We start from the raw sequence: 27,005 nt of genomic DNA on the forward strand, positions 1-27,005 counted from the left end.
TTGCCCCGGAGAGCTTTTCTAGTAGCTAGGAATCAAGAGAACTTATGGAAACCCTTTGCCCCCTGGCCAGTTTCCAACCATAGGAAAGGGGACAGAATAGGAGCAGTTATACTGGTTCTTTGCCCTGGAAGTGTCCTGCTTCCCTGGGGTGACCCTCCATGACAATAAAGAGCAAAATGGCCCTAAGAAATTCTGCAGCTTCCAAATTCTACCTGCCTGGCATGGGATATTTGTGCTCTTTTAAATAAACTTCACCACCTGAGGACAGGTGCAATCTTAGTGCTCCAGGATGGATGCTAACAGGTGCTCTTCCACTGCTGTGAGTGAGACTATTCTAAGTTACTATGAAAACCACTGACGTTGCCCACTTTGAAGTCACCTACAAATCAGTGTCAAGGTTTTTTGCCGTAATGTAGTTAAAGAAGGTTTAAAAAAAAGTAATTTGACTTGAAAGCACTTTATCAAGGAGAGGCCTACTTGTAATATATAGACTTCTTTTAATTGCTGTGGTTTTTAAACGCCTTATTGCTGGACTATATCTTCACTGTAGCTTCTGTGGATGCTTTTGGTAACATTTCTACTATTTTTTTATCATACCTCAGTGAATTCTGTGATAGCCATAAAACTGATGACTGATATTTATATGGTGCTTCATCACAACAAGGGACAGTGATATGAACTATTTAATTCGAGGTGCTAATGTATCATTCATGTGCTGATAGTTGGTGCTAAAAATGACTGAGCTAAGCACAACTAGACACCCAGTGCAGTTGATTTACTCCCCAAAATGCTACCTTTAAATTGCTGCTAACCTTTGTTTCATGTGCTTGAACGTTTGCAAGAACGAAAGGGTACAGACAGAGGGTTATGTTGCATTTTGTTGTAATTTAGCATTTGGCATTTTCACGACAGCTGTTCAGCCCTGCCGTAACGCCGTGTTCAGCCCTGCCGTAACTCCCAGTGGGCTCATGCCCACTTGCCCAGTGGCTGGATCTGAAATACAGGGCTCAATCCTGCATGCGTTACCCAGGCAAACCTCCCATTGATTCCAGGTGTCACTGAGCCGAGTCAGGTGTGCAGAATCAGCGTCACAGCACATAAGTATGTATGGTAGGAAACTGCAGTCTTAGCCTGTGTCACGCGATGGGACTGTCGGCTCTTTAGTGGAGAGTTTTGTGGCCCAGGTCCTCAGTAGGATCTTCCCTTTCTTTTGCATGCCTTTCTCATGCCAAATTTCCTACTAGAGAAAGATTTGCAGGGCTGAATCATTCTTCTTGCAAGTACAGTTACTTGATTTTTTTTCACATCAATTCTATAAACTGTTACTTGGCTCAAATTGGGTTGGAGTGACCTTGGAGCTGTATTGGAGAAACGGGATTAGACTACCTGTGAGCTCAACAAGGAAACAAGGCTTTGCGTCTCTCCTGAAAAACATAATGCATATGCATCTACCTCGTTTTGATATTACTGTGTGCTACTACTGTAAGCAGTAGGGCAAAGGCCAGTTTTAATTGTTAGGATCCTATCACCTCACTTGCTTCTAGCTCTGTCCTTGATTTGCAAACATCATTCTGCAGCTGTTCCTACTTCATCTGGTTAGATGGAGTGTCACTACCGTATTTTTGGTCACTTTTGAAACAAGAGTATAGTATTAGCTGAAACTTTTCAGCAGTTTGGATTTATGTATTTATGTAACAAAGTGTATTTATTTTTCCAATATTGTTATTTAATTTTATATAAATATTGCATACCTTTCCAATGTTTAATGTTAATGTTGAACAATGAAAATTAAAGACAAGTAGAACATAATTGTGAATGAATTTGTATAATGATTTCTTGGGTCTTTTGCCAAACTACGATGATACACTTAATGTGGTTAAAAGATAGGAAAACTTTTAAATTGGGTAATATAACGGTGGACCTTCTGTCGACACTCTTATTTTATGTCCTTCAATGGGAACAGCTTATGCTTACTTCCTTTTGACTAATGTTCTTGCCCCAAGACATCTAGTGTGAATTCTGAAGTTCAGGTGATTAATTTAATGGAAGTATTTGATTGGATAAGCTTCATGCCTGATTGCCTGAAACTAATTTTATGGAAGACTAGACTATTTACCTTAAAGTGCCCTGTAGCTTCATAGAACAAATGCCTGTCCTAGGGACTGCAGGCTGTTGTCCAGAATAAAATGAAATAACAGTTGTGTGGGAAGACACAGCTTGATCATATGAGATGACCAGCATGAAAAGTACCAAGCACTGACATGATCGCACGTTCCAGAGGGATGAAAAGAATCCCCAAAGCAAACGATACCTTTAAACTCCCAATTTATTTGGGCAGACAAGTTTCTTTGGGCAAATCCGGTATCCTTTATTAGACCAACTAATTTATTCTGCAACTTTTTGCTATTATTCAAGTTCTGGGGTATCATAAGCATCATGGTAGAGCCTGTCTTTGGTTAATGTGAGGCTTTAGTAGCGTGCAGAGAGTCATACCAGATTTACAAAGGTATCCTTCAGATCCAGGTGTATAATTCAGTTGGCTGTCAACAAATAACTTTTTATACACTCGATAGCAGGGCGAGGAACTCCTAACGTGCTTTTAAAAAATCGGGCGTGTGGTCACCAAGTATATTCATCAGTGCACTTAAGTGTGAGGCTGAATCCATGTAGCCAAACAGTAGAGCAAAGACTGCAAAACCTCTGGGTGAAATTCTGGTATCATCGGAGCTAAATGCTTACTGAATTTGGCAATATTAAATGTTTACTCTGAGTAGAGAACTCCCACCAAAACCAGAATGAGTTTTTCATGCTGAGCCCTTGGTGGATCAGACACTAAGATAGTGGAAAAGAGCTTGCCAGTCATCCGGTTACTACATGCATACAGATTGATGTAGCCGTTCGCTCGTCCTCTTGCTGCGCGAACATTTCTTATGTTCGTGGGAGTTGCATAAAAATGTGCAAACCACATTGTGGCCCTAATTTCACCGAATCCCTGGTGGTAAACCACTCTGAGCCATAAAGCCCATAATGCATTTTTGCAATGGCATGTGATTTGCTGGATGCATTTTATCAGCACCCTGCCAGCAGCGTAGACTTTGGTTGGTGAAATCATTTTTTAAAGTAGCACTGGAAGTTATAAACGAGTGCAATAATTAGAGCAGAAGTAATCCATGTATTTGTCGGTCTTAAGAAAATAAGTGATTGAGTTTAGTGCATACTGTGATAGATAGCGCAACGCTACCTTGATGTAATATTTGCATAATGAAGAAATGACTTATCACAGTCTTCGCAAGTCTGCTTGCTTCTTTCCTAATTAAAATACGTGGTGGGTCAAATTAAGCAGTTATTTTGCATAGTGCGTGGTTTCAGTGGTGTATGTCATTGGGGCTGAATGCCATTTGGGCCTAAATCGGTCTTGAATTTGGCCCGTTGACTAGCCTGCATGTAATTTTTTGAATAATGTTCCCATTTTAAACTTAATCTCCCAGGCCATGGTGCAGATAGGCCTCCTCATTTTAAAAGAATAATGGGCATTCAAGAGCTATTGCCAACAGAACATTTTATATAGACCTTGGTGCCTGCAAAACTAAAGCGTCAGGCTTCTCTCGTTAAGAAATCTGCCAAGTCATTGATGGTTACTATTTAATTCTTGGATAAAAAAAAATTTTTTAAATCCCTAAAAAGGTGCTGAGAGAACCAAGACCCATGTCACTAAATGTTTCCTCCACTTACTATCCACCCAACCCATTTTGTAGGTTAGGGCCCTACACTACATGTCCCTTTTCGAGGCTGCAGTACTTGGCTGCCCCCAAATAAGCTTTCTGCGAGTGTGATCATTGTTGTTATTTCCAGAGTAGCATTAGCAAGGTGCCTGGCACTTGACAGAGATGTGAAGTTTCCTTGCTGGGGGGATCTTAAAATCTAAGCAGACGGAGTACAGTTGAAGGATGGGAGAGGTAATGTGAAAAGCAGAGGCAGAGTGAATGAAGAGTTCTCGGTTTCAATGTGTCGGTTTCAATGGTGATTTTGTTATTGCAAAAATGTGTGTAAGGAATCATATAACACCTAAGTAATGTGGCTGTCACGGCAAATTCATTTTCTGCCGGAGAGAGGAGAATGGCAGAATTACACACACCGTGAACCAAATCTGCCCCCATTTATTGCTCATGTCTCAGGAAGAACTGACATGGTAGCTGCTAAGAATAGGATCGGCAAAATGCTGTTGAAAAACAATTGGCTCCCTGTGACCCACATGCAGTTAGGTCTTTTATGGAAAATGGATGGAGATTTTCGCAAAATCAGAAGGTCACAGTGAGTTTTAAAGCTACAAGTGACAGGTTCCCAGTACATCCTTTGGCCTCGTGTTCTGTATTCTTCCCAGCTGGTCTCTGCTGTTTTCTTTCTTCCTCACCGCTGCCTCTTTACAAGTGTACACAGCAGACAACCTTATAGGCAGCACCTGTCAAGGCAAAAACTTATCTGCATCACGCCAAGGGGATACGGCATCGCTATTCCTGCCCCAAATTGAGCTAACATCAACCATAAAGAGATGGCCTCGAACAGCTCGGGTTAGCATTCTGCATGGCTGGAGGGGGAATTTTCCTTGGCTTGCTTCATTTTTGGTGGGGTTTCCAAGTCCATGTATCCCATGAATCCCCTAAACCACCCTGTCCCTTCATGAATATCTTTGGCTGATCCACTTGGGTTTGCTCATGTCAGCCGTGAGCTCTCCATGCCATGCACTGTCTGCTCCGTGTAGGTGTTCAGCCTTTCCGACTCCATGTGCATCCTGCATGCGTAGGTAGAAAAGGAGCCTGGCTGGCAGTTGTGGGTCCTAGATCAGAACGAGCTTTTTTGCTTCAGTTTGTTGCTTTGTGTCTTGACTCGTGGAACATTGGCTCCAGTCTACACTTACAGCACTGGAGAGTGTAGTTGAATTTATGGTGCCTTTATCTTTGTTCCCCTCCCGCTGAGGGCAACAGAAACCTTACCACTACTTTTCTTCACCTGGAGGCCATCAGGATTTAGTTGTCATCCCTATTGTTCTTCCCCTCCTGCTTGAATTTTGTCTTGGGTGTAACTTTTGGAGAGGGAATCCCATCTGGGCATCTGTTATGCCTCAGCCTGTCATTTGCTTGCTAACCTCATCAGCTATTGATGCCACTCTGACTTCCTTGGGCTTGATGTAGCTGTTTAATTTGGGTTGAAATGGGCATGTCTACACATTCCTTAATGCACTGTAGTTACGGCACATTAAGTTTTAGTACCAGTAATGACAGGTGCTAATTTAATGTGCCGTAATCAGCACTACTGCACGTTAGCACAGTGAACATTTTTTTGGTGACGCTACTGTGCATTATACTAAATCTACTGCTCATTAGCATGGGCTTTGCCCACCTCACTAGCACGCAGCAGAGTTAGTCTCCTGTGCATTAAGTATCTTGTGTAGATGCACCCAGTGCCATCTAAATTACCACTATTTCCACCAGTGTCAGATCTCAGTCACCCTGTTGTTAAAGGTAGATATTAGGTAAGAAATTATTTGCTGTCAGCATCTCCGGTTCAGGTACAACTAATTGCTGGCACTTCAGTATCCTCAGCTGTCTTACCCGACATGCCAGTGTCACTAAGCCACCCGCCTTGTCTCCAAACTAGAGTACTAGGATTCCCCAGAATTTCTGCTTCAGACCTGGACAGGGTCACGTCATCATTTCACAGCAGTGAGTACCATGGAGTTGATTATGTCGGGGAGTCTTTCTTCCAAGACAACAGAAAACCAACTCACTGCAAAAACATTGCTGCCATTGCCATCGTGGTCAAATTCTCATTGGTTTCACTTGCCGCAAGTTTGGGTCAATGCTTAGTTGTCCTTGACCAAAAATTCCCCTTTGCTTCCTGCCTGCCGCATGCTAGTTCTCTCTCCCAGCTCAGTGTCCTGTTTTCAAAGTTGTCGTGTACCTTCTGCTCCTAAACTGGTGGGCAGTGGCTCTTTTCAACCCATGTTTCTGTCACCTGGCTGTTGCATATCTGCACACGTATGCCTGGCGGTTTTGGACACCAGTGGACGTCATGCAGGGATCCAGCATTTAAGAAAGAAACAACACAGAAGCCCATGCCTCCTACAGCTACAGGCTAGGGTTATTTTTAGATGCCTTGTCGCTTATGGTACAGATAAGGGGTTGATTTCTATTTCATCAGTGTGTCCCAAATGGGGTGGCATGATTACAGAAGTAGTGTATTCCCTCTAAACTGAGGTTGGAAACCTCAGGGTATCGCTAGATCGTTTGGCTGTTCTTTTTCAGATCACACTGGGCCTTCCCTGTCTCATTGGGACTTGGGCACCTATTTCACCCTGCTTAAGACCCTGAAAAACCATGCTGGCAAAAGGTGCGCTTTTTGTGACTTCCTCCGAAGAAGAAGGGACAGTCCAAAAGTCTGCAAATGATGCATTGCAAGCCACTTAGTCACCGAATAGGTGCAAGAGAACCTGGCCCTTCAGAGATCAGTTTGCTCTAAGAGTTTTTTGAGTCATGTAGTAATAGATGCATCTAGAGGTAGAGCTGTGCACTTGGTCATGTCACTGTATCTTATGCTATTTTATAGACCAGCCCAAGCTTGTACATTATAACGTCCCTGGCGATGGTTCCTGGAAGGGTGGAAAGCAATAACCCCTGTTCTAGCCCCCGCCAGCAGCTTTTGGTCATTGATGTGATCACACAAAGCCAAGTCTGAAGGTGCGAAGGGTGTTATTTGCAAGCACATTTGCCATGATAACGTCATAACTCTTTGCTACTTTCTGTTTCAGGTCCTCCTTTAGTCCCCTTTCCCCCCCTCCATTGCCTGGTTCAGGTACTGGTCCCTGCTGCATATTGTCGTGACTGGGAAGAGAGAGAGATTATAGAAGTTTTATCAGCAAAATGATTTCAGGTGGTAGGGTAGGTACTGCCTTCAGTTTTACTTGCTGCAGTGGCTAGCTCATCTGTGGATACATATGGAGTCTGATTTCATAACGAGTTAATCCTCATTCTACTCTGCAGGAGGAAAAAAAAATGAATAAAGCAGCAGCGGCTGTCACTTGTCTACTAGGGACCATTTGTCTCCCCAAATGCTGATTACCCAGACAGTAATTTAAACGTGTGCTAGATGGCAAAAAAACCCATTGAGAGCAGTAACGTGGAAATAGATTTTTCTAAGGATGAGGTGCAAGATGCATGTCTTCAGGTCGAATCACGGGGCTGTGATCTTTGCAACCTGTTTGCCCATGTTGCCAATGTATACCCTAGACTGCAATAATGGCCGTTTGCTCCTTGCTTAAGTACTAGGAGCAAGGACAAGACGTTCCTGTTTTCTTTGCGAACGGATGTGTGTTATTATAAGGGACGTTCACCATATTTATAATTTATGTATTGCATCTGCAGTTCTGTTGTTAATGCAGCAGAGCAGCACATCTCACTGCAAAGCTACTTAAGGCTTATTCGTGATGTTTTGTACTAACTTGGAGATAAGGCCAGTGGGTTTGCTGCATGCATCATAATTTGCTCAGTACAAAGGACCATATGCCAGGCTTTGGAAGGGGTTTGATCAACAGCGTCTTTTCATGTAGAGGAGGGAGTAGGGCTCCCTGTAACTCTGGACCATGCAGTCAATCTCTTGTGCCTTGGTCCTTCCTCTGTAATGGCAGGGGGCTTGTTTGCACCCATCCTCTACCAGCTTGCCTATTTAGGATGCGGGCTGTTTGGGACAACTGTTTCTCCCCCACCCCCCACCCAGTGTGTTTGCATAGTGCCTAGATCCACGAAGCCACCTTCTTGAATGGGACCTCTACAATACAAGTGGTTTCTCTTAATAATAAAAGCAAAGGGTTAGTTAGAGCTACTCAAACTGAAGCCTTCTTATAGCATGTTCATTACTTCTTCTTTAAGCTCCTTTGGACCCCCTCCCACCCCATACCAATTTACACAGCATCTGATTATGGCAGCACAGTCCTGCCTATGCAGCCCGGTTGGCTTCGATACCCGGCGTGTCATTGTACAGAGCATAACAGCATGGGGGAGCAGATTGCCACAGACAGCAACAGCTACTGAACCTAGCGCGCTCTTAGAAAACGACCCAGAAGAACTTCTGAAAGGAAATATGGCAGGTTACAAATGATACATGGGTGCTGTAGTGAGAAAAGTAGGCTAGCTTTTTCCTGTATGATAGCATTATTGAGAACGACCTGCCCTCGGATATGTATATTTGAGTCCTGATCCAAAGCCCAATGGAGAATTTTGTGGCTAACTGAATGATATTTCCTCGGGCCACATTTTTCCCCAGTGTTCACTAGTTTGGGCTGCGGGTGCCCATCGTTAGAGGCATAAGCCCTGCTGCATCGGATTCCCAGACTAAAATTAATGATGATTTTTTTTTCCTTGAAAAAAACGGTCAATTGAGACATGTGGAGGGGATTGTTGCAAAAATGTAGAATATATTTTCATGGCAACAGGTTTTTTTCATCAACCTTTGAAATTGCAACAAGAGGTCCCATTGAAAACATCAGCATAAGAACCTTACGAGCTGCTCCTTCTGCCTCTAGTGCCAATGCATAGATTGGGGCTGGGGACGGAGAGGAATGCGTTGCATGGTTAAACTAACATCCGCTGGCTAGAAAACCAAAGATGACATCAAATTATTTTGACGATAGGGGATTAGAGTAGTTCGCCTTCTAGATATGCAAGCAAAAGCTGCGTGCATTCATACTCAAGGAAGCCCATCAACTGCAGCAGAGAGAGAAGCTGGTCTGCTGTGCTTTTCAGCATATCTGTTAGATGTTAGATAAAAGAAATAAAGGTTCTTTTGCATCTGGCATGTGCAGAGTCTTTCATGTGCAATACAACCCCCCCCCCATACCTATTAATTTTTCATTCCTCCCATTTCTCATATAATGTCGATGGCAGCGGTCGCAGCCTTATTAGATTCATAGCACCCCTCATTTGACTCGAGGCGCCCTCCATCGCTGGTGTGAATTGAGCGGCACCCCATTTCAGACACTAGTTTCTTTATTACAGGGCTCAGATCTTTGCACGGGGACAAGGCAGCGGCCAGGCAGGTGCTTCAACACCCTGGTTGAGAATCGCTGGCCTGTGGGAAGTAAAGTGTGGTTTAAAAGTCTTGCCTAAACTCTGGTGCCAGGGTATAAATGGGAATTTTTGTCTCTACCGCAGCTTCACTTGCTGTCTCCGTAGGATAAATATAACCTTCTCCATTTCACGTGTAAATACCTTGCATATCCTCTGGTCTGCTACCCACCTCTGATGCTGGCTGCAGAAGATGTAACAGTGACACTGGAGGCACGAACACCACCCGTTCCACAAATGTGGGATAGTTTTATATGAATAATAATGCATCTAATTAAGCACGTGCCTACCTTTTAAGCAGGTGACTATTCAATGGAATTGCTCAGATGCTTGATGTCAGGCGCGCGCTAGAATACCTGGCCGAATTCAGGTCCACAAAACCCTTGAGCACTGCATGTTTGTGGAAGCTGTCTCTACTGCTGTATTTTGAAAAAAATATTTCAATAGCTATTAAGAATTTCAATCAGTGTCCAACTGGGCAGAATTGATTCTTATCTTTGTGTGGCACTTAACGCTGAACGCAGCAAATCCTGGACCAGGTTTCCAGAGCATCTCATTGCAAGTGGCTTTGTCTGCACTAATGGGGTAGTTAAGTGCAACTGCCCACCATGGTCTGGCAGCAGGTGCAGTTGAGACGGCCACCTGAAAATCGGGAGTGTTTTATTGAGCAGAGGCAAGAACATAAAGAAACGCAAAGCTTGTAAATTTTCCCCTTTTTGTTTCACTGCACGCTTTTCAACGAAGATTCTTGGAAAGGGGGCGCAAATGCTTGCAATTAATATCATCTGAGAAGGGTGGGAATTTAAACCTGCAGGGATTGTTTTTAATTTCTTCTGAAAAGTTGCTCCTGGCAGAGTCTGATAAAGATCTTTTTCGTCTGGTTCTTTTCCCTCCTCTCCTGAGATATCTGATTACCGTTATCTTTGGGCATCCCTTTGGTGATCATTGCAGCTTGCTTTCATTATATCTGATACCTCCCAAACTGCCAGACTGTTACACGGTGTCTGTAAAAAGCAGCCTGAGCAGCCTTCTTTGACATCCATGTTGCTATGTGGAATTAACTGTATTTCTGGTGGTATTTAGCCATTCTGCACTGAAGTTAGCTGGTCGTGTGCAGGTAGGGTGAAGGATATGGAAAATATATGTTCGAATGGCCAGCTCTTGAAGAGAGAATAACATGCATAAACCTACTTGCAGGCTCTTAAACCCACAAGTGATTCTAATTTTTGTATGTTTTGCATTCAAAAGCTTGTTTAACTCTATGCCAACTAATGCGGTTGGTCCAATAAAAGGTAGCACCCAAAGAAATTCTTGCCTCTTGTACAAACCTTGAGTAACCTAAAAGGACTTCCCCATCGAAAGTCCTGGGATCTGCTGCAGTCTTCCACTTTTAGAGGAACCTTAATAAAGAAGTTGCATCTTCTCTTCCAGAGCCTATGAATAGGAAAGGCCATAAGAAATAAGCTGGCACAATTCACACATACTTGGTAAACGAAGATTATCTTCCTAATGCTTGAACTCTGAAACGGGAAGCACATTTCTGTGAAATGAAAATGCCGGCCCAACAATAGAACAGGATATTGCATTGCAGAAGGTGTTTGCTTTGCAATCTGAGTTACAGTTGCATGGACCTGCATAATAAGGAAGTATTTTCAGTTTTGCTTAAATATATTCAATTCAGATTTTTTTTAAACCAACTTAAAAGATGCCTATTGAAGGCTCTGGACACCTTAATGTAATTCATCATAAATACAATGAAATTAAATCTAATCCCAAAAGAACTGATTCTGAGCTTTTTAGGGACATCACTGTGTTTTTATTCTATGCGCAAAGCACTAGGCATGGTGCTGGTAGTATTATTTCATGATTTTTAATGTAGTGGACATAACTTCTTTATAACACTGTTCCTCTGTGCTTATTTTTTTCAACCCAAACATTGCCACAATCTGCTTGAGTTGGAGATGCAGAAAGGGGAAAGTTAAACTAGAAGTTAAACTAGAAATCAGCCTCCACAGGGATCTGAGAGAGAAGCAGCCACGTAGTTTCATTTCTGTGCTGCCACGGATAAGATCCGAGTTACGCTCCTGATCTGACAGCAAACTCAGCTTGATGGTAGTGGAGCGGGACTGTTTGCTACTCACAAGCCCCTTTGCAGGTGTACAGGCCAGAAGGATTTTTGCAGCATGTGGTTGGCATCAGGGAGTAAAAGGTTTGCAAGAAAGGTTCGTGCTTCATTTAGGCAAGCATCTAAGACTTTTTATTTTACCTTAGAATGGCCAATACTGCCAAATTTTGACTTGCTTCCTTCTCATTTCATTTTGCGCTGGTACAGCTCCGATCAGTAGTTGGCCTTTAAAACCCTGTGTTTGCATCTCATGTCAATGGAAGCTGCATCTGCAAACCAATTGCTGGGGCTCACGCTAACTTTCTAGGTTGTGCACTTTCGCACACGGGGGGGGCAGCTTTCCATGTAGCTTGAACCCTGAAATGTTGCAGATGAACATGACAAATTTTGCACCCTCCCTTTGGACCAACGGGAGCGTCCTCCTGGGGTTTGGGCATCGTTTTCATTATGACATTTGTCTGGGATTGGAAACAGGCGTTTCTGGAGTGGACTTTTCAACTGCAGTCGAGTGAGCTCACAGCTTGGGTGAAGGATGGGCATGATCGGTTGGGAAAACCGTCCTTTAAGATCTACAAGCCCTATTAGCATGAGAATGTCGGCTCTACCTCTGGGGCTGGATCCAAAGATTATATAAGCCAGTAGGAGTCTTTCTATTGACATCCATGAGCTTTGAATCGAGCTGTTATTTCTCAAAGTGTGAGTGCCTAAATTATACCCCTGTCCCCATTACTTTGAAGTGTTTTCCACCAAAAACCCGTGAAGAAGTGTTCTTTGTCCACTTCGTATGCTTTAAAATAGACAAGGTCAAAGCTTACCTCACCGTGGCATTTTAGCTGACAAACCCTGTAAGCAGATGGCCTTGTTTCAAGCTGTGGGAAGAGTCCTGTTAATGAAATGCAAAGTTCTTCCACTGTTAGAAATGAAAGATTAGTTTGAGCGTACCACCTCATTGAGCAGCATCCATAAATCAGAGGTCCAGCTTATTTTCTGCAGGTAACCCACATATGCTTCAAATCTGTGCACCCTGTAAAGGTTGGAAATACTCGAGAAGAATTCAAAAGCAGGTATAATGCATGCTTTGTGCAAAGGCTTTTCAATCTTAGACCCTTGGTGGCATTTGATTATTCATCCTACCGTCATGTCTGCCTGCATGGAACAGCATGATTCAGAATGTATGTGAAAGCAGATATGTGTGTTAGATCCACCTACGCATATGCTCAGCTGTCTATTTTTAATTTTATATATTTGTAAAAGACCACAAACACAATCGGTGCCAGATAGCAGCTTGAGGTGCTATATTCAAGCATAAGCAAAATTTGCCCAATGTAACAAGTAACTGTATGTTCAAATATACCTGCAAATCTATGTTTCCTTTTAACGAGAAGCAGAAAAGTACCATTTTATAGTTAGAGCGTATCTCTTGGACTGACATCCTACAGCAGGAAGAGATTGCAGCATTACATGTACAACCTCAGCTCGCTAAGCACCTTGTCCCTAGTATGGGACACAGATCCTTTCTCTGCCAAAGTTTAACCAGGCTGTAAAATGGGAATGCAAATACCAAACATACCTGCTTGTACCACTCTTCTTGGAATAGTTACAGGAGGCTTTCAGATCCTCAGAATGGCGCTGTGTGTCAGCACAGTGTTATTCCTGCTGTGTAATAAATGATAAGGGAAAAATATTTGAAAAAATTGCAGATAAGAGACATGCTTTGACGCAGACTGGAAGGGTAAATACTAAGCAACTATATGACTAGGAGCAACGCCCTCATCCTGCAACAGAGGAAGTGTCTGACTATGAGGGTAGTTTGAATAGCCTACCTAGAAATATTGCAGAACCTCCATCCCGGGAAATTTTCAGGCGTAGGTTAGACGGACATTTGACTGGGATAGTTTAGTCCGGGAGGAGCCTGTTTTGAGCAGAGGGTTGCACTAGATGACTTCATGGGGTCCCCTCCAGCCCTATTTTTCTATGATCCTTTGACTTTTTTCATGTTATTCCCACCGTTTTGTTTTGCAACCAAATCACCATTCCTCGTGCAGAATACCTACTGAAGAAAGTCAAAGTTATAGCGATGGCAAAATTTAGTACAAAGAGATTAAGTAGAAGCATAGGAAGTGAGGGCTGGAAGGGACATCAGGAGGTCACATCTAGTCCCAACCCCTGCTTAAACAGGATCGGCCACAACTAGATCATCCCAGCCAAGGCTTTATCAACCCGCTTTTTAAAAACCTCCAAGGATGGAGATTCAGCCATCTCTCTGGGTGACCCATTTCACTTCTTTACTACCCTTCTTTGAGAGAGATTTTCCTAAGATCCAACCTCAACTTCCCTTGCTGCAGCTTGAGCCTGTTGCTCCTTGCTCTGTCATCTGCACCACTGAGACCAGTCCAGCTTAAAGGCGCAGCTTTCTGGCTACTCTGAGCAGTGCATTTTCCAAGTGATGGGGCAGGCTTGAGAAACATGAATCTGAACTTGCTCAAAAACCAGGAGTGTTCAGGTTTTGGTGTTAACATGTCATAGTAGAAGGTTTTGCTGTTAACATGTTATAGTCTTACAGTGAGCATGTATAAGGTTTTGGTTTTAACATGTCGTTGTATAAGGTTTTGGTGTTAACATGTTATAGTGAGCGGGGCTGGAGGCCAGGTCTAGACCTAGACTTCCCAACACTGTTTGCATCTTGGTGGCCTTCTTGCTGTAGGGCACCAAGGACTTGGGAGATCTGGGTTTAGCACCATGGACTTCCTGTAGGATTTTGGGCAAGTCAGGTCAAGCCAGCCCCACAAAGGCGTGCAGGTGCCTACCTCCCATGGACTTCCCTCTCTTTTATTTCAGTGGAAGTTACGAATGCAAACTCCAGACCCACTGTATCGAACCCTTAAATCCTGCTCACCCCTATCCAGACGAGTGCCTAAGTACACAACTGTGGCCTACAAAATGTTTAGGGCTCTATTGCTGACCTTGGCTTATCCTTTGTTGCCTCTCTGTAGTTTCTTTTATAAGCTCTTCAGGGCAGTGATTCTCTTACTCCTTGTTTGTGCATATTTAATGGAACAGAGTCTGAACGATGCTTGGGGGCTGCTGGGCAGGACTGTAATTAAATTATTAACAGATGGGGTTGGGCCTGATCAAATGTTAGATCTAGTAGCGTCTCTACGAAGCTCATACGTATACAATTTTCATCCCACCCCTCCTCCTCCCCCCATTCCTCTTATTTCCAAATGGTGTTTGGAGGGGGGGGATTTTCGCTGGAATTTTAGTTCTTAGCAAAAATACAGAGTGACTTGAAAAGGAAAAAGGAGTCTCCAGGTTTGTGAGGCTTTGTATGTCTCTGCTGCCCCACAGTCGGTCTCCTCTTAAAAAAAAAAAAAAAAAAATGCACAGGAGAACGGTTATGTAGTGAGATGACCGAAATAGCATGTTTGCGCTGAAGGATTAAACCAGGATGTTTGTGGTATAACATGTAATGACTTGCATAACATGTAATGAAGAAATTGAAATGGAGGCCCTCCGTGCGTCCTGCTGAGTAAGAGGTTTGTTCTACAAGAAACTGTCATATTAAATTCTTGTCCAGACCTCTTTGGATTCCTAAATCTTTTGGAGGAGACTAATCTGAAATCAAAGTGAGGTTGCTCGGGGTGAGCATGCCAGAACTGGTTACATTTGAAAAAGTTCAATGAACCTGCAGAGAGAGGTTGAAATTAGTCGCTTCACTACAAAGCGTCCAGCCAACCTACCTGCTGATTTGCTTTCTGCTTTGATTCTTCCAGCTCTGCCTTCTCGCCACCTTTTGTGTTGTTTTCCAAAAGTATGCATCTTAAGCGTAAGCTTTTCAGTATTTATTTAATGAAAAACAAACCGTCCGCACTCGTTTGGTGCAGGGGAAAACAAATACAGCTTTAATCACATAAAGTTCGGGTTTGTTTTTCCACTGTTTTGCCCCCTTCAAAGTCATGTACAAGTGCAAGCGACGTTATTATTCTGATTAACCGTCATGGCACGGCATTTAATGATTCTGCAGTAGGATAGGCCCTTGTCAGGACTGCATCCTCAGTTCCTGGAAATCAACTTTGCTCCTTTGAACTCACCGGAGCGGCACCAAGCTATGCCAGCCAGACATCTCACCTGAAATGTTGTCTTCCTGCTGAATACCAATTCCTGTCTTAAGTGTGATATTTGGACACGTCTGGCTTGCACCGAAGAGTAGCACCCAGTCCCTGCTATAAATTGAGGATGTTTCTGCTGGGCTCTTTTGGCTCGTCAGTTGTACCCCTTTGGCCCCCACTGACAACACGATTCTGGGCCCATCATATTTAGGCTAAAAGCCTTCCTTGTTTCATATGTACACACATAACAAGGCAGATCTATGTTAAAACTATTCCTCTTTTTTTTTCCCTATTCCCAGTGCTCTGTCTCTTGTGGACGGGGACACAAACACCGAACTGTCTACTGCTTATCCAAGGAAGGAAACCATTTGGAAGACGATTATTGCAAGCACCTGCCCAAACCAAACGTGGAAAGAAAATGCCGTGGAGGAAGATGTCCAAAGTGGAAAACAGGAGACTGGGGACAGGTAAGATCCTGTTGATTATTTAGATGCTCCTGATCTGCTGGATCATTTGGGGCCTAGGTACCTCCTCCTTTCACTCTTTCTGCAGACTTTGGAGTACAAATGGTCTGAGTTAGACGCTAAGCTGATGTAAATGGGTCTCACTCCATACACGGCAGTGGAACTGCACTGATTTACGTCACCGGAGTATGTAGCAAATCTGTTTGCATGTGCAGGAAGGTGGTCAGTGGGTAACAAAGCAGTCCTGGCTCTCCATTTCTTAAGCTGCTGCTCAAAGAGGACTTGGTGCGTGAGACTACCCAGAGTCTGATGAAGCCCAGTCATCCTTCTTTATTGCAGCATCTAGCACAGGGGTGGGTAAGTATTTCAGGCGGAGGGCTGCTTACCGAGTTTTGGCAGGCCGTTGAAGGCCACATTTCCCTCTCTGGTGCAGGGAAGCAGGAACAGCCCCATGGTCCCAGACTAGAAGCCTCTGCTAGGTAGGGGTTTCTGGTCGTGGGAGCAGGGCTGGGCAGACCTTGCTGCCGGGTCCTGCCACCAGCTTGCTCTGGGTCCTACTGCTCCTGGCTCTTGTCATCTTTGACAGGCAGCTAGGAGCAAATAATCAGGAGTTTTCCAAAATGTTTAGGGGTCCCGCAAACTGGATAGAATGGCCTGGCAGGCCAGATCTGGCCCCCAGCCTGTATTTTGCCCACCCCTCTTCTAACATGAAAGCTGCCACTTCTCATTTTTACTAGAAAATGGAGATATTTAGGAACAAACAACCTTCCTAAATATAGTTCATATAATGAACATGCATTCATTAAAAACATACATTTTTGTCAACTTTTTCCTGCCAGTTGCATGGCACTGTGACCACATCAGTTAGCTCGGCTTCACAAAGAACACAGGCTTTGTGCCTCAAGTTACACGGATGTGGAAAAGCTTGGCTTTGGTTCAACCTATGATTTGCGGGTCTTTCTTCACATTGCTTTCCCATGCTCCAGTATTGAAAAAAAATTCTTTATTTTCAATAGTTCTGTATTAATATTTCTATATTAATGGATTATTTCAGGCCCAAAGATATCCTTCTGTTTGTTTTTATTTGTGCTGCTCCTTTTTTTGTTAACACTGCGAATGTCTTTTTAAATAACATTTCACATTTCCCTCAACACTCAGCTGCATCTTGAACCCTTTGCCTCGTGTTTTTTCTGCCTATCAATCTTGATTTCTGCATGTACTTTGCCAGCGTGCTAATCCGCAAAATTATTGAAGATCGAAAACTAAATGAACTGTTAACTTGTAAAATGTCCCGTTCTGTCACAGTCTTGCTTTCTCTGCCACATTAGTGCAAAAGGCCAGGAGTCTTGCTGTATACTTCCTCTGCTAAAAAATAAACCAGGAACATATCGATATGCACACACAAACATGCAATCCCTATTAATACTTGTATATACAATTGTTATCAAACGTCAGGTATTTGTTAAAAACAAACCAACCCAATGTTTTCATGATTGTTTTCAGAATTGGGTTTTTTTTCCTTTCCATTTTGAAGAACTAGTATTCCAATATTTGCCTTTCTTAGAAAAAGGGGTAGCCTGACATTTGTTATTTAGGTTTATTGGTCTTGCAAAAAAATGTGGAAGGGCTTGGGTGAGCCCTGCAGGACTCAGAAAAGACTGCTCTCACATTTAAAGTGCAACGGGCATCTTACTGGGTACAGTCTTAAGGCCTTGATTTTGTCCAAAACCCTACAAGGAGAAGAAGAAGTAAGACTATTTAGTGTCTCAACACATCAGCTGTGCACCATATTAAAAGTGACTGCTCCAGAAAGCAAATTTTTTGCAGCTAATAAAAGTAAACACACTAATGTAACGGTCTGTTGATTGCTTAAAAATATGCTAATTTTAATTGATAAAAATAAGTGTGTTAGAATTCAAAGCATTCCTTTCCGTCAAAATTTAATTGTATACAATTTGAAAAAGAAACCAACGTTAATAAGAGTCTGAGGTGATTTATGGCCCAAGGTAATCTCTTGTGACTAGGCAATTAAAGATTATTTGTATGCTAATGATCAGGCCCAGAATAGGCAAATCATTTCTAGCATAAGAGTTGGATTCTCAGCTGAGGCATCTCGGCTTAACTCCAGTGAAGCCAACAGCACGGCACCAGTTTAATCAGCTGAGGATAGGGCCTGGAGATGTTAAGCGTGCAAGGGAAGATAAAAACAAGTCTCAAACCCAGCAAATTAGAGCATTTAAAAATACCCAACAATGCCCTGACACTGTTCCTTTATGCTTGGCAGAGAAAATACCCCACTCTCTCTGCAGAGTGAAATCAGAGTTGAAGATAGCAAAACTCAGAGCAGTTAGCAGGCTCATGCCACAGGGACAGATACTTCACACTTCTGGAAGTGCCATTTGTGCCTTGCAGGTGTCAAAACGGGAAGCGTATAAATAGCTGGACAATTGCTCTTCTTTTTCGCTTCATATCATGGCCTAAAGGCAGAGATGTTGGAAGAAAAGAAATGTAAATAGTCAGTGGCATATATCCTGGCCAGATCCTCAGCTGGAGGCCAAACCAGTGGGCTTCCACCCAAACCAGTGCAGCTGTGAGGATTTATCACAGCTGTACCCTGGGTGCCCCAAACATCTGCTCTCTATTTGTGCTCCAAAATGTCACTGGAAAGGTTAGAATGAGTTAAGGACTTGCTTTCTGAGCAGAGAGCAAACAAAAGGGATCACTTTTATTCATGTAACAGTTCCAGCACTGAACGTCCATCTACTGCGGTGGTTTATTGGGGGATCGAAAGAGAAGAAGGCTTAAATCCACGTGATGGCTTTGGTGCCCACTAAAGTTATTGCTGGCAATTCTGGGCACGGGACATTTTTAGGAGAGAGTCCAGGTATGGCAGCAAGACAGTAGCTGGAGACAGTGCTCCAGATTTGCTGGAGGTGTGCATCAGTGGGTGTTGCGCATCTCCAGCATCCGTGCACCAGTGATGCACACCAGATTGGCAGCTGCCAGTCACCACAGGAGTGGGAAGGTGACCACCGGCTGTATATAGCCGTTACAAAAGAAATGCAAAGCCCGGGCACTTTTCATGTGCTGTGAGTGTAGCAAAATTATGCAGTCCTTTGGCTCAAAGGGTGAGAAGTCCTGTGCTGCTGGAAATATTAGCAATGGGCATTTTAAGTTTGCGTACAGCACCAATGGATAAACCCGCTGCTATAGGATCGATCATCCCCTTTTGTAGCAGATAAAGCAGCAACAGTCTGGGAGAGCTACAGCAGCTCTGTCACACAGATACGTTCTCATTGTCACCACACAGCCACCATTTGTTGTGTGCACCCGGGGTGCCTTCCTTTGCCTTTTAGGCAATGCAAAATGAATGATTGTAACAGGATAGCCCGAGCCACTACTACCCGGCGTGCTCCGTTCCCATGCGAGTGCTCTGATCCGCAATGGTTTGCTTTGAGATTCTGGGAAGTTCTCTTCTAGCTAATTATGAATCCTCCTTCCTAGGGCAAAACATGGTGTAATGTATGCGTTAATCAGAAAGAAAAAGTCTCTCTCGGAAAGTAACTTGCGTTTTTTAAACTAAGAACAGCACTGAGATGTCAGATGCAATATGCTTAACTAGTATCTCTGTGAATTGGGGTCAATAAAGATAAGCAGTCAAAACACCACTGCTTATTCTGTTGCTTGCTTATGTGGATTTTGCTTTTAAATCTGGCCATCTATATTTACAAGTGATTAACTGTTCTGATGCAGAAGTTTACCTATTGCATCGTTTATGTCCTTTTCCTCCAAAGACAACGGAGAATTTGCGCAAAACTACAGATACGCCTGTAGAAATGCTGAACGAGCCAGCAGGTTCGTCCTGCCCCATGGACAGATGTCAGTGTAAAGTCCAAAGGGTCCTGATCCTTCAGTACATGGAGTACGGCCCATAGTGTCAGGTTTATTATGACTTTAGATTAAAACAGTCAGCAGGCGTAAATCAGCATCACTTCTTCTAAATCGGTAGAGCTAGGAAGGTAAGTTTCACAGTTTGTTACAATAATCATTATTAAAACGAATATAGGGTAGGTTCTCTGTCTTAAATGGCATTTAGAATAGTATAAAATTCTGCTGCTTTTAAGCCAGGGTAGACCCTGAAGTATGATCTGTACTTGTACATTACAAACAGATCGGCGGGTGCCTTTCGACTGCAGAGGGGCTTGAAATTTAAATCCAAAGCTCTTTGAAATCCATGGAGAGACATCCTGAGGACTACATTCAGCTAAGGACCTTAAGTGCAGTCATCCTGGTGAAGGGACTCCAGGTCACTCTCTGTGGCCACCTCCTCGCTGTATTAGGGGAGCCATGAGCATTTAGCAGTAATACCCTGACAGCAGCAGGAGTTCCCCTTCCGCTCCTAGGAGCAGTTTTGGGAGCTGGTGGTGGCTGGCTTCCTTGCAAAAGGCTTATTTGGATGTGCTCGGGAGATCTGGACAGTCTCTTATAGGGCAGTACAGAACTGCGATCCTGGCCGAGTCCATAAAAACCTCCCACGCCGAGCAATTCTGGCAACTTTCTGTGCACCTGGAGTGAAGGGAGCACTGACTTCAAAGGGGTCAAGGTTTCACTCCCACTTTATTCAGTGGGGGTAGGATTTGACCCTCCCAGTGCATGCAAGGGGATCAAATTCCCCAAGGGGATCTGTGCTCCAGCCTGGCTCTTGGATGATATTGCAGAAAAGGAAAGTTCAGTGAAGTGCAGCCAGAAGGTTTTGGGGTAAATCTGATATCTTTTATTAAACCAACTAAATAGTTGGAAACAGTTTATTTTAGCAAGCTTTCAGGTTTACAAACCCTTCACCAGGCTGAGGAAGTGTTAGGGACTGATCTCCTAGTACCGTGAGAAGGCATCAGTGTCCCTGTTGATAGTGCATTTTTCCGCTCAATTCAAGCGAGCATTGGCTCAGCCCTGTCTGAGAGTGAGCTACAACTCGAACCCGTTCTACCGGTGTCAGTGCCTTCTTGGAAACGGGCCTTTTTTTAAAGCCCAAGCACAAGTCATTGCAAAACATAGCAAGCGACTTGGGGTATGCATTTCTCCAGCCATGTTTCCATTATTCAGCTTAACTCTCCCTTCTGGAATGCTTAAGATAAACAGGGCTGTTAATCACAATAGCAACATTACACCATATGGGAAGCATTTTCACGCAGTCGTAGAGATCTAACTGTGTTGTGCCGCTTCTCCAAGTCAGACAATAAAACCAACCTTTCATAAATATTTGCAACTAGGAGAATGTTCACACTCAGCTTTTCTTTGGTCCTGTTTGCTTGATGGCACGTTCAGATACAGCAACACCAATGCTGCGTTACAGGCTGACACTTTTTAAAGCCGCTTGGAAGAGGATTCGTTGCCCAGTTTAAATGGCTTAATTCCATTACTGAAGGGAGCTTACTTCTATGGGTATTAGACTAATGGATTATAAAATGATTTTCTCTGTATCTTGTATATTAACACGGCCTTATGTTCTAATTTCTTCCAGGCAGCAAAAGGTTAATCATAACGCGTGCATTGTAAGAGCTGTCTCTACACGTTTCCTTTCTAAATGTTGTGTCAGGTATCCAGGTTGTCGCCGGATTGGTCTACGGGGAAAAAGCATTCAGGACTCATGGTAGAGGTGATATATTTTATAAGACCAACTAGATTTTTGCAAAAATCTGTGAAATCTGAGCTTTCATTTCTAGCCAGGAGAACTTTTGCAATCTTTTCTCCCAATGCCTGATGAAGGGTGTTTGCGCCCGAAAGCTTGCAATTAAAGAGTTATTTATTTATTTGCAAAAATCTAGTCGGTCTAATAAAAGATATCACCACACTATGAGTCCTGAATGCTTTTGCTATCTAAACATTAGCCATCTATTTCCACATTCATAAACTGTGCTTCGCGACCTAGTCAAATCATTATATAGTGGTAAACGATTAAACAATTTATTTATCAGATAAATCATTTATAGTGTGAAATTGTAAGAAGGGGTACAAGAGGAAAGAAACTGGTGGAAGTAGTGAGCTCTGGATAACAATATTTAAAAACCTGAAAAACATATGTTGCCAATTGTTCGAGTCAGCTGCACGTTATATGACTAGCAGGGAAAGTATTTATACCTCGATAAAGCAAATATGTGAAAATAAAGCAGCCCATTTAACAAAATGGGTCTATTTTCAGCCTGCGATATACGTTAGCATTTGTGTATGAGTGTCTATTGAAGGATATTACAGAAATATTACACCTACCAATCTTTACCGCCCCAATTATATTTTGCTGTCTAATTCATGCTTTTTCATTAAAGCTGTGCAGACTGCTAAATAATATTTCTTGTATTGTGGGGTTTATTTGTTTGAAACTATTTGCAAACTGCACTGAGCATTGCATACAGCTCCCTGCTGTCTCCGGCATTTGGGTGGTTTGAATAATGCCTTATCTCTAGAGATTTTTGTCTTGTGATCCTTTGATAAGTCCACTGACTGCATCAGTGACAAAACTCCCATTCATTTTAGTGGAGCCAGGATTTCCCCCTTTGTATTCAGATTTATTTAATTTTTTTGCAAAATGTTTTCTTAGAGAACAGTTTTTTAAATGTCTGTATGTGAACATTTGCTAAATGCAGAGTAAAGCATTATCTCTGTGGAAACCAGAGACCTCCCTTGTAGCACCAGAGAGCGCGTCAGAAGAAGAAGGAGCAGAAGCTGCCGTGTAAAGCAGCAACTTATTTTTCTGTCCTGTCCTAGTGCTCAGTGTCCTGCGGAAGAGGTGTTCAGCGGAGGAATGTGTATTGCTACACCGGCACTCAGAAACCAGCCAGGGAAGCTGACTGCCCTCAGTCCACGAGACCCGAGGCTGAACAGGGATGCCACCTTGCCGACTGTCCCATTTACAGCTGGGAAGCAGAAGAATGGCAAGCGGTGAGTAGCAAGGGGCTGGAAGGGGCAGCTTCAGCTGTATTCAAAGCACATGCAAGACAGACCTTCTCCCTCACGTGTGCCAGTATTGTGTTACTCGTTGTGTGAAACGTGAACCGCCGAGAGACCTAAGAGATGGTTAGCCGGCTGGGAAGATTATTGTCAGATGGCCAAAGTTTATGTGGAGCTGGGCCGTGTTTAGGTTGATGACGTCCAACGGCCAGGAGAGAAAATGAGATGGTGATGCATGTAGATTGTTTCAGTGTTTTCCCAAATGGGCTGGAGGACGTCCCTGCATAGCCTGGCTGGATACGTGCAAGCTGCCGAGGGGGCTTGGTGCCATCTCCCCAAACTGAGTCCCTGCCAATGCCAGTGCTGGGCCTGACTCTGAGCTGGTCTCACCTTTGGGCCAGATTGTGCTACCCTGACACACGCTGACTAGTAACTTTGTGTGGCTCCAAGGGTGGCAGGAAGGTGGGCATGGAAAGAAAAACTGGCTCAGAAGAAATTTGGAAGAGATTGAGATGCCATAGCAGACAAAGATGGGCATTGAAAAAAAAAATGACTTTTCTGTGCTGCCTGCTCTAAGCATCTTTTTGGGCACTTCTATCCAGATTCTTCCTGACAGGCATCCTCTGTCTTGGCAGGTCCCTCCTTCCTCCACCCAAAGAGCCCGTGGTTTCAAACTTCCTTGCTTGGCTGTACAAAAAAAACTAGAACTCTTGGTTCCAAAATGATACCTTTTATTGTACCTACTGGGAAATTGCAAGAAAAGTGTCCTTTTCTGCAAGCTTTCGGGATCAAAGTCCCTTCATCAGGCTTGGCTTGACTGTAGGCAGATCTGCACTCGCATCTCCTGATCAGACATCATCAGTGCCCCAGGTTGGGCACACTGAGGTTCCCAGCAAGAACTGGGATGAGCCTGCTGGACACTGGTCAGGAGGAAGGATGGTGAAGGACGGTTCTGGTGTAGCTGTGCTGGGCCAAGCAATATGCAAGAGGCAGGGTTATTTCGGGGGGGATCTCTATCAGAGCAGCTGCATGGTTGGGAGAGATGTTGAGATAAGTTTTCAAGCACCAAATGCCCCTCTTCAGTTTGGAGAAAACCAGATGCAGCTTGAGATAAATAGTGAATAGGACGATAGACTGGGAAAGCATCCATATGCACATAAAAACAGCCTGCCTGGAGGAACAGAGCGGGGCTGTGCAAAAAGCAGGGCTCTTATCAGGGGTAGCTGAATGAAAAATGCAGTAGGAAGGATAAATTGGTCGTTGGAAGAGCAAGACAGTCCAGGAGGGAAGAGAAAGATGACATTTTCTCAGAGGTCCCAGCATGCCTGCTGGGTCTCCTGAGACATGTAGAAAGATATATAGCATAGGCTTTTGTGACCTGTGAGAGGATGTGCACGGAGCAGTGGATGGACTGGAGAGAGTGTTTTGAATACAGTAGGTAGGAAGGGAGGAAAGCAATGCTGGGAGAGGCACCCATGCAAAGACCTTGTAGGAACAAAGGGGACACAAAAGCTAAGCCAAATAACAGCATAATATTCATTGTCCCTGTTTAAACCATCCTTAACACCTAACTACTTCTTTCTTCCAAGTGTACCAAGGGCATGTGGGAATAAAGCCACGGTCCTCTTTGAGGTCTGCAGGGGGAATATAGGAAACCTGTTGAATTCTCATGATCTACCCAGCTTCAGGTTTCATGTGCCCGAATCCTGTGATTGAGCGTTTGGGTTGGCACATTAATTTGTTATATGGACATTCCCAGGATGCCTGTCTGACTAAGTGCAGGGTTTTTCTGCTTCTCAGGGCATGTGCCCATTCACAAATCAAGCGCGCTGTGACCCAGAATGAAGGATACAAGAACGTGATGGATGCAAGCAGCTTATGGCACCAGAATAATTTATTTAAGAGCATTAATGCATAAATTTTCAGTAGCCCCCGTTTCGCACATCTGCTGTATGAATGAGCGTACCCAGGGTGGGCTGGAGAGAGCACGGTGGGACGCCAAGGTATTTGCAAAGCATAACATAATCCAGGGAGGTCTGGCTGGGATGGTTGTAGGCCAGCTTGCAGTGGTCTGGCTGAGAACACCTGAGACGTATATTTGCAGCAGGCAACAGCGGGGAGAGATTTCTGACTGTAAAGAGTTTGGGATTCGGGGTTACCAGGTTCTGGCTTTATGAGCACGTATTTTCCCCTCCAGACCTTTTGCATTTCCCCCTTCAGATCCTGATGCTAACCTTCAGGATGTATCCTTAGGTCTGCCTCCAGGTGTGGGCACAAGATGCCAGCTGATATTGGTGCGAGCACGGCACACAGTAACAGCTTCAAACTGCATGCCCCGAAATCCGCAAGGAAGCTCCAGCGTGCCATAAGGGTGTAAGCTCAGGGCACACCAAAGTCCATGATGAAAATTCCCATTGCTGGAAGGGGATGCAGGATCAGAGAGAGGGAATAAATGCAACCAGGAGCCTAGCTATGCCTTATTTACCCTGCAGGTCTTCTCTATTGCTTCCGCATGGTAAAAAGGGGCCTTAAAGTCCAGACTAAATCCCTCGGGTCCCTTTCCACAGCCAGGCTGATGCAAAGGGAGCTGAGTGTTAATGAGAGCCAGAGCCCCCCTCTTCGGGTTGCTGTAGCGCTACACATGAGCTGTAATCGCTGGCAGAAAATGCTGCTGCCCTCAAACTTGCATTTTTGGTGTCTATCACACAGCCGTTTTTGAAAAAAGTAAGAAAAAGAAAATTCACGGGCGAAACAAAGAACATTTCAGCCTGATGCAGCATCCCCATTGCAGTACTCGGAGCTGACCTATTCCTGGGGTGATCTTTTCCTCCTCTGCTAGCTTGTTCTTGACTCATTAAAAGATGGGATACCCACGTACATGTATGACATTACCTAGTACACCTCACACCGCTGCTACTTTGGCCTCGTGGGGTCTGTTGCGGACCAATTTAACCTGATGCCATTGGCGGGGTCACAATCTTAATGACATTCGAAGGTCCTACTGGGGCGCGAATCATAACGCTGTGGTTCCCAATGAATGATTCCAAGACAGGGAGAAACACCGATGCAGATTTATATCTGAGAAAGGTTTGGCCCAGGACTTTCAAGGCTGACTTGGACCAGAAACAGAGAGGCAGAGCTGAAGCAGACGGCTGGCTCAGAAGAAATTTGGAAGCTGTTGAGATGTCATAGCAAACATCCTACGGCATTTGCACTATTACCGAGCACTTTAAACTCATTCAACTCCTAAATTTCCCAAGCACTTAGCAAAGTAGGTCACCAAACAGCATGCAATCTCAGTACTTACCGAGCGCGGCAGTTAGTTCTGGAAGCAACTTCTCTTGCCTCTGATTTCTTCTCTCTCTCTCTCATCTTTGCAACTTTTCAGCAAGAGGAGAGAGCCGCACACGCACACCCCCCTGCCAAGCCTTTTGTGGGAGGTGGATGTTGGATGGGTCACGTTGGTTTCCTAAAGGTTTCCAGGGCTCCCCAGCCCACTGCGCGCGGTGGAAATCTCGACCATGTGACAGACCAGATTCCAAGGAAGCTTTGGTGGGGGGTGAGGAGGGTGGGCTGGAGCCGTCCTGGCCCATAAATAATCATTATTGGGAACGTGCAGCAGATGTTCCCTGTTCGGCACTGACGCCTTTGTATCGGTTTCCAAGTCGTTCTCTTTGAATAGCTTTTATTTTGTCTGATGTGCCGTTAAAACAAAGCACCTCCTTGCCAGCTGCAAACATAGCCTGTGCATTATTTATAGGGAGGAAGCACAGATTGCGTTAGTCTGCGGTGGACAGGGAAGCCAAACAATACAAATAGCATGGCCTGAAACACTACCAGAGGGCTCCTACATTCCTGATTTCTCTCTCTTTTTTTGTTTTTTTTTTTTAAAGAGACTCCAGCAAGCATTTTGTATATGTCTTTTTTGAATTTCATCCCCTGTGGTTGTGGCAGCAAAAGGAACGGGGAACTGCCTGCATACCCTGGGCTGCTTTCTTGTTGTACTGATGTTAATTAACTTGTCTCTGCTCTAACCCAATTGATGCAAGTCGGCAGAAAGGGACAAAGTGAGGATTGGGACCGAAAGGAAAAGGGCAGAGTTGATAGGGAAGGAATGTTTCCATTCATCCTTCTGGATCGATGATGCCAAACTTGAAACTAAAATTAAATACATGAGTGGGGGAAAAGTGTGTGTGCGTGCGTGTGTCTATGTGTGTCTATGTGTGTATACATGTGTATATATGGG

General features: G+C 44.0%; 1 protein-coding gene and 2 long non-coding RNA genes across 5 annotated transcripts in view; 1 reads left to right on the forward strand and 2 right to left on the reverse strand.

Moving 5' to 3' along the window:
• ADAMTS9 (ADAM metallopeptidase with thrombospondin type 1 motif 9) overlaps nt 1-27,005 on the forward strand; it is a 101,745-nt gene that overhangs the window by 55,941 nt on the left and 18,799 nt on the right. For 2 of the 3 annotated variants that reach the window (XR_002101445.1, XM_019536698.1), the window contains exons 28-29: nt 15,650-15,817; nt 22,577-22,750. Coding sequence is in view for 2 of the 3 variants with exons in the window: in XM_019536698.1 (XP_019392243.1) it covers nt 15,650-15,817; nt 22,577-22,750 (342 nt within the window). In the remaining variant the exon portion in view is untranslated. The remainder of the gene's footprint in view (nt 1-15,649; nt 15,818-22,576; nt 22,751-27,005) is intronic. The other variant, XM_019536699.1, reaches the window with a different exon arrangement.
• LOC109311200 lies at nt 6,732-13,426 on the reverse strand. The gene is made up of 2 exons (XR_002101446.1): nt 7,496-13,426; nt 6,732-7,031 (listed from the first exon to the last, which is right to left on the reverse strand). It is a non-coding gene; the product is annotated as an uncharacterized LOC109311200 (long non-coding RNA).
• Nucleotides 17,527-26,960, reverse strand: LOC109311201. Its single transcript, XR_002101447.1, has 3 exons — nt 26,067-26,960; nt 18,790-19,314; nt 17,527-18,730 (listed from the first exon to the last, which is right to left on the reverse strand). It is a non-coding gene; the product is annotated as an uncharacterized LOC109311201 (long non-coding RNA).

The sequence above is a fragment of the Crocodylus porosus genome, unplaced genomic scaffold (assembly GCF_001723895.1).
Source record: "Crocodylus porosus isolate Cpor-Errol unplaced genomic scaffold, CroPor_comp1, whole genome shotgun sequence".
Taxonomy (NCBI): Eukaryota; Metazoa; Chordata; order Crocodylia; family Crocodylidae; genus Crocodylus; species Crocodylus porosus.